Source organism: Brienomyrus brachyistius, chromosome 4, assembly GCF_023856365.1.
Source record: "Brienomyrus brachyistius isolate T26 chromosome 4, BBRACH_0.4, whole genome shotgun sequence".
Lineage (NCBI taxonomy): Eukaryota > Metazoa > Chordata > Actinopteri > Osteoglossiformes > Mormyridae > Brienomyrus > Brienomyrus brachyistius.
The window spans coordinates 35,224,901-35,241,983 of record NC_064536.1 but is presented as its reverse complement, the minus strand read 5'-3'; the positions used below and the strand labels follow the sequence as shown (position 1 = coordinate 35,241,983).

The 17,083-nt window shown below is 49.8% G+C and overlaps 2 protein-coding genes across 4 annotated transcripts; one reads left to right on the top strand and one right to left on the bottom strand.

The window, feature by feature from the left end:
• Positions 1 to 101: 101 nt before the first annotated feature.
• Positions 102 to 4,061, bottom strand: spice1 (spindle and centriole associated protein 1). Its single transcript, XM_049011072.1, has 14 exons — positions 3,914 to 4,061; positions 3,571 to 3,685; positions 2,951 to 2,998; positions 2,780 to 2,863; positions 2,599 to 2,701; positions 2,400 to 2,523; positions 2,214 to 2,311; positions 2,015 to 2,134; positions 1,687 to 1,937; positions 1,471 to 1,602; positions 1,135 to 1,387; positions 741 to 982; positions 454 to 648; positions 102 to 239 (listed from the first exon to the last, which is right to left on the bottom strand). The coding sequence occupies exons 2-13, from the start codon at positions 3,661 to 3,663 to the stop codon at positions 454 to 456; spliced, it is 1,743 nt and encodes a 580-aa protein (XP_048867029.1). The 5' UTR covers positions 3,664 to 3,685; positions 3,914 to 4,061; the 3' UTR covers positions 102 to 239.
• Positions 2,858 to 16,813, top strand: LOC125740199 (protein shisa-2). 3 transcript variants are annotated; one of them, XM_049011077.1, is made up of 3 exons: positions 2,858 to 3,116; positions 9,870 to 11,868; positions 14,187 to 16,813. In XM_049011077.1, exons 2-3 carry the CDS (start codon positions 11,565 to 11,567, stop codon positions 14,738 to 14,740), a joined length of 858 nt encoding a protein of 285 aa, XP_048867034.1. In that variant the 5' UTR covers positions 2,858 to 3,116; positions 9,870 to 11,564; the 3' UTR covers positions 14,741 to 16,813. The 3 variants fall into 3 exon arrangements, with proteins under 3 accessions (XP_048867034.1, XP_048867033.1, XP_048867032.1); XM_049011076.1 differs by lacking the exon at positions 2,858 to 3,116 and adding an exon at positions 4,143 to 4,216; XM_049011075.1 differs by lacking the exon at positions 2,858 to 3,116 and having other exon boundaries at positions 9,595 to 11,868.
• The last annotated feature ends 270 nt before the right edge of the window (positions 16,814 to 17,083 follow it).

Genomic DNA, 17,083 nt, shown 5'->3' with positions numbered 1-17,083 from the left:
CTTGAGGACGACAGGATGGTACAAAAAGGAGACATGCAACAGCCAAGAACCAGCATGGCCATAATATCTTGGTGAGGCATATATTAAACTACAGAGAACAGAATTTGCCAGTAAAACATTTAATCATGACTGTACAGTAAGTGCTATGAACAAGCTCCTGTGGTCATCAAGCCAGCAGGGTCATCCTCTACAGCGCGGCACTGCCTGGTGGCCCAGCCTGCCCCATCCTCCTGGAGAGCCTGTAGAGGGGAAGAAGGTCACCATAGACGGCACCCTGCATCCGCCCTGACACAGCTACCGCACCCTGTCACTGGGTCTATAGGTTAATAATCCAGTGGTTCTCCCAGCCAGAGCACCCTGCTGTGAATCTGAAAGCCAGCCAGTACTCTATCCAACACCAGAAAGTGTCTGGCCCTGCCCCCGGTGCTAACAGTCTCTGGATGGGCCACACACCTACGGCTCTGCTTCAGGCACAGGCAGCAAGGTGGATACCCCAGGGGGCCTCGCAGAGGGGATGGGAGAGATGCAGGGAGAAACCCCACCCCCGATGGCCTGCCTCTGCTCCTCAATGAGCAAGAGCAGTCTGCTTCGTGCCTCCACACTGCGCCTGTTCAACTCCAGGAGCTGCTGTTCCACAGAGTGTCCCTCCTTTTGGCAAGATGCACATTAATACAGGCCAATGGTGAAACGTCTCCCCATTGAAAGGTTCCCAGCTGATTGACTGACAGAACATATCAGACCTGTGCTGGGCGCTGTGCAGTCCTACCAGCCACACTCGGGGCTGGCATCAGCGGATTCTGCTGTGACGCCTGCCTGAGCTGCAGTGGCACCGGGTCCAGCTTGGAGGTGGAGCTGTGGGCAAAGCCATGGCAAGGCAAGCTCATGAATGAGCAGCTGGAAGCCATGGACTCGTCATATTCCACTACCTCCTGACACCCCACACTGGATGTGGCCTGGTACTGCAGCAGCTCACCTATTGCCACTAAAATAAAAAGCAAAGGAGGAGAACTCAGTCATTTAGCAGAGCAGCTGCTTCGAATCAACAGCTATCCTGTAGGGGGCACCAGGTTCTCAGCTGAACTCCACTGAGAAACTCAGCACCCCCCCCTCCCTAAAGCAGGCTGTAGCACTTACCTTCAGTGTGGGAGGAGCAGCTGTCAGTCTGGCGGGGGGGTGAAAGCAGTACTGCTGGGAATGGAGATGACACCTCTCGCAGGTCCTTCTCAGGAGACACAGCACTGCTCAACTGCAATCTGTGCGCATCTGTGCAGGTGTCTTCACGGCCATGGAGACAAGTTCTGGGCTCAGCTTCAGGCCCCATTCTACCCCGTTCTTCCAGTGCCAGCACCAGTGTACCCAGGCGCTTGTCCAGATCTTTCACATGCTTCTGTAGTCAGACAGAGCATCAGACTGCTTAGTGCTGTGCAGATCCCCTGGTAACAAGGAGGAAGTTGCGGTACCCAGACCTACCTGCAGAGTGGTGTTGTCCCGATGAAGCAGGAGAGATTCTGCAGTAAGAGCATCAATCAGCTGCTGTTGCTCTCCGAGCTGCTCCTCCAGACGCCTCCTTATTGTAACCTCCTTCTGCACCTCCTCATGGCTCTGGGCAAACGGGTACATCGCTGTCACTGACAGGGAAGACCCCCTCTCTGGGTGTCTGCACACACAGACGCACACAGTCTGTACCCTGCAGAGGTGTTGGACCAGGCGGCCCAAGATGGCCACCAGCGCTGTGGAGAATCCACTTAGGGTGGCATCCCCTTGCTGGTCCTCAGAAGCCCTTGAAGCAGAAGGGCCCAAGGAGTCCAGCTGCAGTTCCATCTTCTTCAGCCTGGCCTGCAGCACCTCCAGACTGGAGCAGCCTCCACTTGAGGAGCGCATGTCTGAGCTGCTCAACCTGGAGAAGTTGGCACACTGCCCCCTGCTGGTCCTCTTCCCTGCACAGGAACAAACCAGCTGGTGGCTATTGCCAGTTAACAGCCAGGCCTGTCCACCAGCATGGAGCAGCAATTACCTGGCGTTGGAGAAACAGGCCCCATGTTCAATACACATGACACCAGGGAAGCAGTGGGGTCATCCTTGTCCGGGGGAACCTGTGGCAACAGCTTCTGGACCACAGGGGTGGCGTTGAGGGCTGCAGATGGGGGGGGGGGGGGGGGGTGAGGCAGGGCTCAGCTGGGAAAACAGCACAGAACAGCACTGAGGGCACATACCACATTGGGGCACAGAGGGGCTCTGGGGGCAGCTGAGAGACACACCCGGGGCATCAGGGCTGAGAGGTCGGCCATGACACAGATCTTGGACAGGACACCTGCAGTAGTCCACAGACATAGGGTCAGAAGGCAACATGAGACCTGGAGGTTCAACACAGCCATGTGAACCTCGCATTACAGACAGACCTGCTCACAGCCACGTCACGAGCCAGCGGCTCCAGTCCATGGCCTCCTGTTCCTGACGGATCCAGCAGCAGCACCGGCTCAGAGGCAGGCTCGCAGTCCAGGGCCATGGTCACACTTGGGAAGCCTGAGAGCCAGCAGGGGATGGGGTCAGAGCAGAACCGGAGGGGTGGGAATCCAAAGCACTAGGATGGAAGGGTACCGGTCTGCCTGGGAGGAGCATCCCCAAATAAATCTTTCACCATCGCCATCATGTGATCGGACTTGGCCAGAACATCCTGCAGCCGGTCCTGCTCAGAGCTCGCCTGCAGGGGAGATGAGGTTTAGGGCACACACACAGTGACTCAGAGTACCGCTGGGCTAGAGGTATGAGCCTGACCCACCCCACTGGTCCTCAGCACCCTCTGCCTGAGCTCCCGCTGCGCTGACTCCTGGTGTCTGGAGCGATGCAGCTCATGGCGTCGTGACTGTGAGCACAGATGGCGTTCAGACACTGAGCATAGGGGTCACATGAGCAGAGCAAGCCAATCAGCACAGGCCGCAGGGGTACTGACCAGCTCTTCAGGTGTGGCCTGGTGCACAGTGAGGTCATGGACGGTGCTCTGATGAGAAACACCACATGTAATCAACACGCAGTGACTGAGAAGGCATCTGAATCAGAGGAAAACTTCACAGCAAAGCAGACAGCAGCAGTTAAAGTGGAACCTTCACAGGCATCAGGTCAGAGACGCAAACACTGCAATATATTTAATAACATGATCATTTACACCAGGGGTCACCAACCTTTTTGAAACTGAGAGCTACTTCATGAGTACTGAGCCATACGAAGGGCTACCTTGCAGTTTGAAACACCCTCCTAAATTTACCTAAACTTCATTTATTTTACATTTTAACATGTTTTAAATGCTGTTTTTTTTAGATATTGACATTTTCAAATATATATACATGCAAATGTGGTTAAAAGAATAGCAACAGGATAAAATTTAATTTTAGTTGTGCTAGGGTCCGCGGGCGACTCATGTAGTCCTTGCGGCCATCCTGGTGTTGGTGACCCCTGATTTACACCAATCCGTCAAAAGCATCAAGCAGGACCAAATGGGACAAGGAAAACTAACGTGCAAGCAATCACGGGACGGCAGCCCATAACCTGGACGCCACAGGCACATAAACATACCACCCAGTCCAGCTTCGGTCTGGGCGGCTTCCTCTGCCGGGCTGGTCGTTTGCCGGGACCGTGGACGGACCGAGTCGCCTTCCTAAACGACATCTACTCACGCAAGATTCCCCACCTAAAATAGAACAATGCAGAGTTATAGCCGGTTTATTAATATTCCCATTTGAAAACATTAAGTTTTCATACCGCATTAAAGCCATGTACATGTAGCTGGAAGGAGCCTTTCTGCCAGTATAAAAATACCGCGCGTTTACAGCGCATCCGTGAAACACTTATAGACTTTAACACGCTAATCGCGCTAGGCCCTATGCAGCGGATTAATGTGCTTTAATGTCATACATACCGTGTTAAAGTTTAGAGGACCACTGTCATAGGAGCGGAAGCGACATCAGCACATTCACCTGCTGACTCCCATCTCGCTGCTCTCTGGCGCCGGTGTTCGACGATTCGCGCCGCTAGTTTGGTCGCTTGCCACGATTATCACAGGCCACGCCCCGGTGCGCGCTGAGCGCGCTGGGATATGTAGTTTTATCACGGCGCGGCGCCTCACAGCAGTTCAAATAACGGACAAATTCAGTGTAGTAAGACAAGACAAAATACAGAATAGCAATATCACTCCGAAGTCACTCCAAGGCGATTGACAAGGGTAAGCTATTATAAAATGAATGCATGAATGAAAAATTTTCTTTAATACTATATATAAGAACATAAGAACTATACAAACGAGAGGAGGCCATTCGGCCCATCAAGCTCGCTTGGGGAGAACTAAACTAATAGCTCAGAGTCGTTAAAATCTTATCTAGCTCTGATTTAAAGGAACCCAAGGATTCAGCTTGCACTACATTATCAGGAAGGCTATTCCATACTCTGACTACGCGCTGTGTAAAGAAGTGCTTCCTTAAATCCAGCTTGAAATGTTCTCCCGCTAATTTCCACCTATGGCCACGAGTTCGTGTATTTAAACTAATGCTGAAGTAACTATTTGGTTGAACAGCATCCAAACCTGTTAGAATCTTATATACCTGGATCATGTCCCCCCTCAGTCTCCTTTGCTTGAGACTGAACAGATTTAGCTCAAGTAACCGTTCCTCGTATGACATTCCTCTAACATCAGGAATCATTTTTGTGGCCCTACGCTGCACCTTTTCTAAGGCCACAATGTCCTTTTTAAGATATGGTGACCAAACCTGCACACAATATTCTAGGTGAGGTCTCACCAAGGAATTGTATAATCTTAGCATTACCTCCCTTGACTTAAACTCCACACACCTGGAGATATACCCCAACATCCTATTGGCCTTTTTTATTGCTTCCCCACACGGGGACATGGAAGCATCAACATATTCACCAAGGTCTTTCTCATGATCAGCTACCTTTATTTCAGTGACACCCATGAAATACCTGTACTTTATATTTCTGCTCCCTAGATGAAGTACCTTACATTTATCGACGTTAAATTTCATCTGCCAGGTATCGGCCCAGTCACTAATTAAATCAAGATCCCGCTGTAGCTGTTGAGCCGCTAATTCAGTATCTGCTACACCACCCACCTTGGTGTCATCTGCAAATTTCACCAGTTTACTGTATATATTGGTATCCATATCATTTATGTAAATTAGGAACAATAGTGGTCCTAAAATCGAACCCTGCAGTACCCCACTATGAACGCAAGTCCACTGTGACATTGTGCCTCTTATAACTACTCGCTGTTTCCTATCTGTTAACCAGTTATCAATCCAGGTCGCTACGGTACCTAAAATACCTGCCGCTTTGAGTTTAAGTTTAATATCTAGATTAATTAATTAAGAAGGAAAGAAAGGAATATTCTTTGATAATATCCAGATTCATTAATTACTTAATTGATTAATAAATTAATTTGGATATTATTAAAGGATATTCCATTATTTCCTTCTTAATTAATTAATTAAGAAAGAAAGAAAGAAAGAAAGTTCCAAAGAGCCAGAGTTCAGCAGAGAAGAGGAATCAAAAACTAGATAAAAAAGTAGAAAAAAAGAAAGCTGTAGGGGCAGACGTATTACTCAGTAAAACATACAGACGGAACTTAATAATATCCGGATTAATTATGTCTAATATTACCAACAACTCCTTTGGAACAAAATGGGTTTTTTTTGTCATATTTTTTTATTGAATTTTCTTTTATATAACACAGATATCTCAACATTTCAACAAATACTGCAAATGGTCACCCAAACTCTTACACTCTCACTCTCTCTCTCTCTCACTCACACACACACACACACACACACAAAACTTGTATAAATTACACTTAAGTATAAAAACAAGTCAAATTTTCAGAATGACAAAACAGAAATATCCATAAAGCCAGAGAACAAAAATAATTAAAAAAAATATATAAAATATTCCACATCTTTATAGATGAGCCCTGTTTCTGGTTTCTATGCTCATATATGGTTCCCAGAGATTTATAAAGTCTTTTCGTTTGCCTTTGGCAATATGGCAATATACAGTGGTGTGAAAAACTATGATTCCTGATTTCTTATTCTTTTGCATGTTTGTCACACAAAATGTTTCTGATCATCAAACACATTTAACTATTAGTCAGATATAACACAAGTAAACACAAAATGGCCTAGTCAAAGTCCTGACCTGAATCCAATTAAGATGCTATGGCATGACCTTAAAAAGGCGGTTCATGCTAGAAAACCCTCAAATAAAGCTAAATTACAACAATTCTGCAAAGATGAGTGGGCCAAAATTCCTCCAGAGCGCTGTAAAAGACTCATTGCAAGTTATCGCAAACGCTTGATTGCAGTTATTGCTGCTAAGGGTGGTCCAACCAGTTATTAGGTTCAGGTTTGGATTTTTTTTCTCCCTAAATAATAAAAACCATCATTTTAAAAACTGCATTTTGTGTTTACTTGTGTTATATTTGACTAATAGTTAAATGTGTTTGATGATCAGAAACATTTTGTGTGACAAACATGCAAAAGAATAAGAAATCAGGAATCATAGTTTTTCACACCACTGTATGTTAGTCTTTCCAAGCCAGTACAATCTGCAAGTTCCTTTATCCAGAGTCTCAAGGAAGGGGCATCCATACTCTTCCAGCATAGTGCAATAGCTTTCCTGGCTTGAAGTAGGTAAAAGTATAGTAGTTTAGTCTGTTTCTCTGTTTGTGTAAATCCATCCATCCATCCATCCATCCATCATCTCCCGCTTAATCCGAGGTCGGGTCGCGGGGGCAGCAGTCTCAGCAGGGAGGCCCAGACTTCTCTCTCCCCAGCCACTTCATCCAGCTCCTCTGGGGGGATCCAGAGGCGTTCCCAGGCCAGCCTAGAGACATAGTCACTCCAGCGTGTCCTGGGTCTTCCCTTCTCCCAGTGGGACATGCCCGGAACACCTCACCAGGGAGGCGTCCAGGAGGCATCCTGACCAGATGCCCGAGCCACCTCATCTGGCTCCTTTCAATGCGGAGGAGCAGCAGCTCTACTCTGAGTCCCTCCCAAATGACTGAGCTCCTCACCCTATCTCTAAGGGAGAGCCCAGCCACCCTGCGGAGAAAACTCATTTCGGCCGCTTGCACTCGCGATCTCATTCTTTCGGTCATTACCCATAGCTCATGACCATAGCTGAGGGTAGGAACGTAGATCGACTGGTAAATCGAGAGCTTTGCCTTTTGGCTCAGCTCATTCTTCACCATGACAGACCGATGCAGCGCCCGCATCACCCGCTGACACCGCACTGATCCGCTGGTCAGTCTCCCGTTCCATCATTCCCTCACTTGTGAACAAGACCCTGGGATACTTAAACTCCTCCACTTGGGAGAGGACCCCATCCCCAAGCTGGAGAGAGCATTCTGCCCTTTTCTGGCTGAGGACCATGGTCTCAGATTTGGAGATGCTGATTCTCATCCCAGCCGCTTCACACTCGGCTGCGAACTGTCCCAGTGAGAGCTGAAGGTCACGGTCCGATGAAGCCAAGAGAACCACATCATCTGCAAAAAGCAGAGACCTAATCCTGAGGTCACCAAACCGGACACCCTCAACACCCTGGCTGCGCCTAGAAATTCTGTCCATAAAAACTATGAACAGAATCGGTGACAAAGGGCAGCCCTGGCGGATTCCAACCCTCACCGGAAACGACTTATTGCCACCCATGCGGACCAGGCTCTGGCACCGGTCATACAGGGACCGAACAGCCCATAAAAGGAAGCCCGGTACCCCATACTCCCGGAGCACCACCCCACAGGACTCCCCGAGGGTCATGGTCGAATGCCTTCTCCAAGTCCACAAAACACATGTAGACTGGTTGGGCAAACTCCCATGAACCCTCCAAAACCCTGCGGAGAGTATAGAGCTGGTCCACTGCTCCACGGCCGGGGCGAAAACCACACAATCCGGCGGACCCTCCTCTACAGAACCCCTGAAAAGACCTTACCAGGGAGGCTGAGGAGTGTGATCCCCCTATAGTTGGAGCACACCCTCTAGTCCCCTTTCTTGAAGAGGGGGACCACCACCCCGGTCTGCCAGTCCAGGGGCACTGCCCCCGATGTCCACGCGATGCTGCAGATGTGTGTCAACCAAGACAGCCCCGCAACATCCAGAGCCTTGAGTAACTCCGGGCGAATCTCATCCACCCCCGGGGCCCAGCCACTGAGGAGCTTTTTAACCACATCAGCAACCTCCGTCCCAGAGATAGGTGATTCCACCCCCAAGTCCCCACACTCTGCTTCCACATCAGAAGGCGTGTCGGTGGGATTGAGGAGGTCTTCAAAGTATTCCTTCCATCGACCCAAAACGTCCCAAGTTGAGGTCAGCAGCGCACCATCCCCACCATAAACATGTCGCACCGTATTGATGTCGCACCGCTTTCCCGCCCTGAGCCGCCGGATGGTTGATCAGAATCTCCTCGAAGCTGTCCGGAAGTCATTTTCCATGGCCTCGCCAAACTCCTCCCACACCCGAGTTTTTGCCTCAGCAACCGCCGAAGCCGCATCCTGTTTAGCCTGCCGGTAGCCGTCACCTGCCTCTGGAGTCCCACAGGCTAAAAAGGCCTGATAGGACTCCTTCTTCGGGTTGACGGCATCCCTCACCGCCAGTGTCCACCAGCGGGTTCGGGGATTGCCACCGCGACAGGCACCGACCACGTTACGGCCGCAGCTCCGGTCAGCTGCCTCCACAATGGAGGCGTGGAACATGGCCCATTCGGACTCAATGTCCCCCTCCTCCCCCGGGATATGGGAGAAGTTCTGCCGGAGGTAGGAGTTGAAACTCTTTCTGACAGGGGATTCCTCCAGACATTCCCAGTAGACCCTCACTATACGCTTGGGCCTACCAGGCCTGGCCGGCTTCCTCCCCCACCAGCGGAGCCAACCCACCACCAGGTAGTGATCAGTTGACAGCTCCACCCCTCTCTTCACCCGAGTGTCCAAGACATGCAGCCGCAAGTCCAACGACACAACTATAAAGTCAATCATCACGCACCAGTTCAGGCTCCTTCCCCATCAGAGAGGTGACATTCCATGTCCCTAGAGCTAGCTTCTGCAGCCGAGGATCGGACCACCAAGGTCACCACCTCTGCCCGCTGCCCAACTCACATCGCACCTGACCCCTATGGCCCCTCCCATGGGTGGTGAGCCCATTGGAGGGGGAACCCATGTGCCTTGTTCAGGCTGTGCCCGACCAATCCCCATGGGTGTAGGCCTGGCCATCAGGTGCTCGTCATCAAGCCCCATCCCCAGGCCTGGCTCCAGGGGGCGGCCCCGGTGACCCGCATCCGGGCAAGGGAAACCGTGGATTCAAAATGTTGTCCATCATTAGGGGTCTTCTGAGCCATACTTCGTCTGGTTCCTCACCTAGGACCTGTTTGCCTTGGGTGACCCTACCAGGGGCATAAAGCCCCGGGCAACATAGCTCCTGGGATCATTGGAACACGCAAACCCCTCCACCATGATAAGGTGTCGGCTCCAGGAGAGGTGTTTGTGTAAATCCCACTGGGTAAATTCCAAGCACACAGAGTTTAACCTTTAGAGGGATTTTTACGCTAAACAGCTCTGACAAACACTTGATAACATCTTCCCAGAATTTATGTATCTTGGGACATTCCTATAGACAGTGAAGAAGGGTTCCTTTTTTAATTAAACATTTAGTGCATATATCTGGAATATTAATAGACATATTATGGAGATTCATGTACTATTTACATTCTCATCAGCCATTTATATTGCAGGAGTTGTGTTTATCTTTTGTTTTTGTGCTTTTAAATAAGCCTGATTCCAATCCACTTCATCTGTGTCTTCTTGGATATCACTTCTTCAGGCACCTAACTTATCCATTGCCGAGTCAGTAGAAGGAGACATCAGTGTATCACAGAGGAACAAAACGCAACGTCTGACAGTCCCAGAAGATGGCGCTGCCGCTAACAAAATCCACTCCACTATTAGGCTTAAACTTTTGATGGACTTCATGGTTTTTTTTTTTTCATTTTAAACGTACGGAAGAATTTATGACAGTGATCTTTGAAATCGCATTGCTAAAAATGTAGTGTTAATTATGCTCTGATTTTTTTCTACTGGAACATTAACCCGGCTTTTATTTGCAGTTTATTCCATAGTTGTTTTGTACCACTGCGTAGAATCGACATGAACGGATTGTACCGTGACTTCTATGAACACCATACTTCTCTGGATGTGCGCTGGGTGTGTAGGCAATTTTTAAGCAGTTGGTGTAAACATAGTGGATGCATGACCGGATTTTCCGGTGTGGAACAAATTCCTGTGATTAAGGAATTAATTAAATCTAGCAGTAGACAAATGTATGAACGAAGTAATTTAACAGTGACCAACGAAAATGTAAGAATGTTACATGAGGTGATATGTACTGGGTATCCGCCTGAATATTCAATGCACTGGATGGGGAACATTATAAATAAATTCACGGGGTAGGAAATAAGAGTTTCAGCGTCATTAGTCACGGCTGCTACCGTGTACTATACTGTACCTCTTAACGGCATGACTTGTAATTTGGCACCACATACGCCCCCGCTGTTCTCCCCATCATCGGACTTCCCACACGGTGCCCCGGAGCAGTCCAGCTCGGCTCGCACATTGAAGCACTTAGAGCGGACTGGGGTTCCGTACACTGGGACATTCCACCAACTCATAAGTTATATGGTCCCGCAAAACAGGGTCGTTTACACTGACAATTGGTTGGTTGAGACTAACTAGGCAAATACATTACGGGTTTATACTGCGCAAGCGCAACTGGATGCACCCCTCTACTGAAAAGGAATCATTTGCGGTACTGGTCTTATCCACGGACCACTGCCGTCAGGAGATTCTCGTTGTCCGACTCTGTGATTTCCAGTGTCCCCCGTGTTTTGCATTCGAAGACTGTTTGCCGTAGAGCTCTCGCATTCTGCATATGTTCGGAGATGGTGAAAAGATTCATATGGAATAGAAGTTAAGAAAACGTCAGTATGAGTTGGTCTCTTGGGCAGAGCAGAAGCAGTTCGTGAGAAGATCCCGGCGCGTATGGATTACATGTAAATCGGAGCTGGCTTCCGTGCATCTCCGGGGAAAAGTTATATGAGACGTGTGTTACTTGGGAAGACATGGGACAAGCTCTGCATTACTTCCGCGCTAGTACTGGTTCATTTGGGCTGCATGGATTCTGATTTCAACGGTAGTTTGAGTCTTTGCTGTAAAAAATGCACGCTCTACACAGTCATCTGGAAAAACGCACTGGTCGTATCACTCCTGTTCACAATTAATTGTTTTTCAAACTTTTCAAGTTGTTCAGCGGTGGGTAGCTATTTAAGCAAACCAAAGGGCGCCGAATATTGTGGGGAGGGGTCACTTTGGATTACAGAACACTCCTCTCGGATGCTTTCTGTCGGCTTTTTACTTTTCTCTTGTCGGTCCATCATTAAACAGGCTGTCCATTTTCCAAGGTTAGACCACGCAGGCTGACACACAGCTGTCACGCAGCCAAACCCGAGGGGCTGGTTCTGTTATGCTCACTACAGGCTCATTGATGTCTCTCACCGTGGTCGCGACTCTCCTGCTGGCGGTCATGGAGGTGCAGGCCACCGGCGAGTACTGTCACGGCTGGCACGACCCGCAGGGCGCATGGCGTGACGGTTTCCAGTGCCCGGAGCGCTTCGATGGTCAGGAAGCAATCATCTGCTGCGGAAAGTGCGAGCTCCGCTATTGCTGTGCGAGCAGCGAAGCCCGGCTGGACCAAGGGACCTGCGACGACGACAAGCAAGCCGCAGGGCCGGGCACTGCAAGTAAGGAAGACAAAGACGGCGGCGCAGGTGGGCTGACGGCGTGGCTTCATCTTAACACCTGGCAGGCATGTTAAAGATAGAAGTTATATAAGTTATATACCTCCAGGAGTAAGGTGCTGATTTGTGAAAATTGCCTTGAAGTATAGCATATAAATTTTCTGTAGCAAAGTATTCATAAAATGAGATTACCTAATTACAAAAAGTGTTTTGTATGGTTGAATGAAAAGCTCGTGACCGCTGTATTAATCTGTCAATTAGACGATAATGACAGGAGGATCGCTTTTAACGTTTCAGTTGCACGTTGACCCTGGAAGTTTCCCATTGGTTATTAGTGACAGCTGCAGGCGGCGCGGAGAGGCAGATAACCGGCCGCAGTAACAAATGGCAAACCGTGCAGCGCTGCTAAAAATAACTGCGTTTGTTCTAACAGTGAGAAGCTCGTGCAGTGGTGTGCGCGCCAGCGCTCGTGACAGCACTGTACGCACTGGGACCCGCGGGTACGCGCACTGCAGCGCGCTGCCGCCGATTCGCGAGCGCTGGAGACACCCCAGAATAGTGACGCTGTGAAACTCACAGGGAACCGTAAATCGCGAAGCGGCGGCAATGCAGCCCAGAATAGCAGGACGGCCTAACTTTACAAATTAATCATATAACCTTTTTCCGTGAACCTCCACTTCAAGGTTAAAGTTCACTGAAAGAAAACCAATGTACGATGTACGGATACCGTTATTCCCTTCTTAACACTGTGCATTTCCCACACAGTTATTATTCACAAAAACTGGTGGTAGGTGCAGTTAGAAATGTATTCACGGACAGATTTATGTACATTTGATTCAACATACGCAGGGGTGGAAAGTTCAGGTCTTGAAATTCCACACATCCACAAGGTTTTGTTTCAATCAGCCAGTTGAATACTCTGTGACTCTTTGTACTCATCTGGTTATTTGAAACAAAATCTTGGTCTGGATTTGTACTTTCTGGACCTGAACTTAACACTACTGAACAGATGTGTACTTAAATTGTATAAATTTATATTCAGGGATAATGGTGTGTGTGCACAGGGGCGTAGTAGAGGCAGATACCCTGGCAGAGGGGGCTCAACACTTCACAGGGGCCATCAAATACATTAAATTATATGTAAAATTCGACGGCTGGGTGACACAAGATTTTGTCATAAACTTTTAAGGTTATACTGTGCCTGGGCTTCAGGCAGAGTGTAACATGAACTTGAATTTGGCAGCCTTTTCACCTGTGAAAGCACTTCAGTCAGAATAGTAAGGGAGGCAGATAGAGAAAGAAGCAAAGCTTCCTGAATGGAAGCAGGGCTTTCTGAATGAAAACGGGAGCTTCTCCAGCAAGGGGCTTTATTGGATCGCTAATAGTTTGTCTGAGACTGAGTTTGTGTTTGCCATACAGGCACCAGACTGCTGCAGTGGGCTTGTATTTGAGTGTGACTATGTGCCTGTTCGCCATGCTAGCTGTGTACATCTGATCTGGGACCAGCCAGGCCATGGTATTTTTCCACTGAATCTGAAAGATGTCATGCTTGAGAGCCCCTCTTACCTCACAGACGCCTCCCACGTGGAGCTGTGTTTCTGTTAACCCCCGGAGTTCTGGAGCAGGAGCTCCTCCATGATGGTGCTAATGGGATTTTTTAATGGTATTTGCATTAGACTTGTGGCACTTGGTGCTCATGGGCCCCCAGGTAACACAGTACTTAAGGACGTGTTCCTGAAACTTAGAGGCCACCAGTGAGAACCTCAGGACAGTCCAGCTGTGGACTTTTAAGAGGCACAAATTGCTGGAGACCTGAAACTGAAATTACTGTATCCAGAGCAGTACTTCTTAGTGTTCCTGAGTATTCCTCAATTTTTCCAAATGTTCCTGAGTATTCCTGATTATTCTCCACTGTTTTCTTGTGGAAAACTGGATGTCGGTCTATGGCTTCATGGGGCTCTAGGTCAGTTTGCTATGCTGAGGCTGTTAGTTAGAAAGTAATTAAAATAATCCTAATCTCCAAATACCCATAAGTATTTTTCATTAATTGCTTATAAATGAGTGAAGTATTTAAGAAATGCACTATATTATAATTAATTCATTTTTTATATTGCATTATGAATCACCCTGTGTTGTTGTCATAGTCTGCATGCATCCCAGCACTATATTGGCCCTAGTTTACACAGTCTAATGTCTTTTACATCCAGTTAAATATGACTATAATCTCAACTGGCTCAGTTTAAGGTTCATTGCTTAGGATCTGAAATTAGGCCACAGAGAGCTGTGTGTCAGCCTGCAGTGACAGGGAGCATGGTGATGGTGACATGGCCGCCTCTGTCTCTCCACAGTGCCCATCTACGTGCCCTTCCTCATCGTCGGCTCGGTGTTCGTGGCCTTCGTGCTGGTTGGATCTGCAGTGGCTGTGTGCTGCTGCCGCTGCCTGCGGCCCAAGCGGGAGCTGTCATCAGGGGGGCGTGGTGCGGGTGGGGCTGGGGCGCGGCTGCTAGAGACCATTCCCATGATGCCGAGTGGTGGGGCATCCCGCGGTTCTTCGTCGCGCCAGTCCAGCACTGCCGCCAGTTCCAGCTCTTCCTCTGCCCAGTCAGGGCCCCGCCAGGCTCCGCCCCTTCAGCCAGCCATGCCACGAGTGCCCCCTACAGTCTATGCCAGCGTTCCAGCTGGCTTCTCCCTGGTTAGCTGCCCCCAGGCTCCACCTATGCAGTTTCTCCATCCGCAGTTCATTGGTTATGCCATGCAGCATGAGCCCCTGGCTCCAGCCCCTCCCACACCCGCCCCTCCCTTCCTTGACCCTGCCCAGGGGGGCTACCAGCCACTGCACTCACCCTTCCCTCCACCCACCAGTGTGACCAGTGAACAGAAGTACCCACCAGTGACTGTGTGATGGGTGGAGTCATAAAAGGATGCCCCTCCCCCCCCCCGAATATTGTGGGGAGGGGTTAAAACGTGTGTATTTGCGTTTGTGTTAATGTATGTGGAACTAGATGGACATACCTATGTCCCACAGCCATGTAAGAGAAAACTGTTCCAAGCTAGATGCCCTGATCTGTCCAGAGGCCCTTTCCCACTCCAGGGACTGTACTCCACCAGGGGCTATGTTGCTCCCTGATGACTATCCTCTGGGCCCCCGTCCCATGCTGTGTACTGTCCTCTGGGGCCCCGTCCCATGCTGTGTACTGTCCTCTGGGGCCCCGTCCCACTCTGGAGACTGTCCTCTGGGGCTCCGTCCCACTCTGGATACTGTCCTCTGGGGCCCCATCCCACTCTGGAGACTGTCCTCTGAGGCCCCGTCCCACTCTGGAGACTGTCCTCTGGGGCCCCGTCCCAGACTGGGAACTATCCTCTGGGGCCCCGTCCCACACTGGGAACTATCCTCTGGGGCCCCGTCCCACTCTGGAGACTGTCCTCTGGGGCCCCGTCCCACACTGGGAACTATCCTCTGGGGCTCCGTCCCACTCTGGAAACTGTCCTCTGGGGCCCCGTCCCACACTGGGAACTATCCTCTGGGGCCCCGTCCCACACTGGGAACTATCCTCTGGGGCCCCGTCCCACAGTGGGAACTATCCTCTGGGGCTCCGTCCCACTCTGGAAACTCTCCTCTGGGGCCCCGTCCCACACTGGGAACTATCCTCTGGGGCCCCGTCCACTCTGGAGACTGTCCTCTGGGGCCCCATCCCACTCTGGAAACTGTCCTCTGAGGCCCCGTCCCACCCTGGGAACTGTTCTCTGGGGCCCCGTCCCACTCTGGAGACTGTACTGCCCCATGGGGTTCTGTTGTACCCTGATGACTGTCCACTGGGGCCTGCTGCACCACCTTGTGCCCCATCCTGGACTGAGCTGAAGCAAGCCATGTATATTTGTATAAAGTTATTTTTGTACCCAGTACAACAGAGGCGTGATGGTGAAAGATGAGGTTCATGCTGTTTATCTGCCCTTGGATGTGCTTGCACATGTATGTTAAAATGTGTTCATGTCCTTGTGTTTATCAGCTGCAACTTGAGATGTACAGTGTGATATGTGCAGAGTGCAGTATGTTCTAAAGAGAGTGTATGGTATGGACGTAAATCTGTGAAGTACAGGGAGTGTGTGGAGTTACATGTGTGCGGTATGCTGTATGTGGAGTTACATGAGTGTTATTGAGAGTGTGGAGTTACATGTATGAGGTATGTGGCACGTGGAGTCTCAGTATCTGGCGGGTGGAATTACATGTGCGTGGTACACAGCGTCTGGAGTTACATGCGTCCAGTACAGAACGTGTGCGATATGGAGTGTGTGGAGCTTGCAGATTTTGTGTAATGGGTATTGCAGGTGCTGTAATATAAGAGTCGGCTCACTGCATCCCAGTAGAGCTGTAAATGTAATGAAGTGAACATAGGACAGACTGTGAGAAGCTCCCAAACACAAGAGCATGTGGGTGACTCACTTTGGATTTACACCATCACCTGTGTGTGTGTGTATGTAGAGTGTATGTGAGCTCTGTGTGTGAGGCTGATCCTTCCTGTGCATCAGCAGCCTTTTGTAGGGCTGCTCAGCTCATTACAGAGTATCTCCAGTTTGCCAAGTCCTGCATGTCCTGGGCTCCTCTCTGCCTGCCTCTGTGTCTGTCAGTTTATCTGTGGGTGTGTCAGTGGACTGTGTCCTGCTCTTCAAGTTGCTCTGAGAAAATGTGGGCTTGAGAAACAGCTTATTGAGCAGCTATCAACAAGCTGCAGCAGACACAGCCTAGCTCAGCCGGGGGAGCAGGAAGTGGCGTTGTTCCCCAGATGCTAAAGGTATGCGTGTAGCATAGACATTAGCGTGTGTGTCAGACACAGACTCTGCAGACAGGAGACTTCAGGACAAGCAAACTGTAAACTGTACCAGAGACACAACTGTATTTATGCAGTGATGTGCACACTTGTGTGTGGCCTACGTGCCGACAGCTTTTTATAATAAACATTTAGCGTGGATGGTGTTAGCTGGGCTCTGCCAGTGTTACTGCGTCCTGCATGAAACTGGCTAAAACCTGCAGACGTGATGCCTAGGGGTGAATCACGCTATGCTCCCACAGCGGGAAGGATTTTATAAAGGTCAGGCCTGAGAGTGGGAATGTGTGTACCTCAGAGTCTGTGCCACCAACAGCAGTCTATCGGGTATGAAGACCAGAGTCAGCAGCTGAAGAGAGAGCAATTCATGAAACTGGTCACTGAAAGAGGAGGGCAGGCCCACCAATCTAGAGGGGGCCGGG

What these genes read in the sequence shown, in the direction of transcription:
- LOC125740199 (XM_049011077.1), top strand. Translation starts at nt 11,565, where the DNA reads ATGCTCACTACAGGCTCATTGATGTCTCTCACCGTGGTCGCGACTCTC. An exon ending in AGACAAAGACGGCGGCGCAG is followed by an intron (nt 11,869 to 14,186) that starts GTGGGCTGACGG and finishes GTCTCTCCACAG; the next exon opens with TGCCCATCTACGTGCCCTTC.
- spice1 (XM_049011072.1), bottom strand. Translation starts at nt 3,663, where the DNA reads ATGTCGTTTAGGAAGGCGACTCGGTCCGTCCACGGTCCCGGCAAACGA. An exon ending in TGCTCCTCCCAGGCAGACCG is followed by an intron (nt 2,524 to 2,598) that starts GTACCCTTCCAT and finishes GCTGGCTCTCAG; the next exon opens with GCTTCCCAAGTGTGACCATG. An exon ending in CTGCACAGCGCCCAGCACAG is followed by an intron (nt 649 to 740) that starts GTCTGATATGTT and finishes TCTTGCCAAAAG; the next exon opens with GAGGGACACTCTGTGGAACA.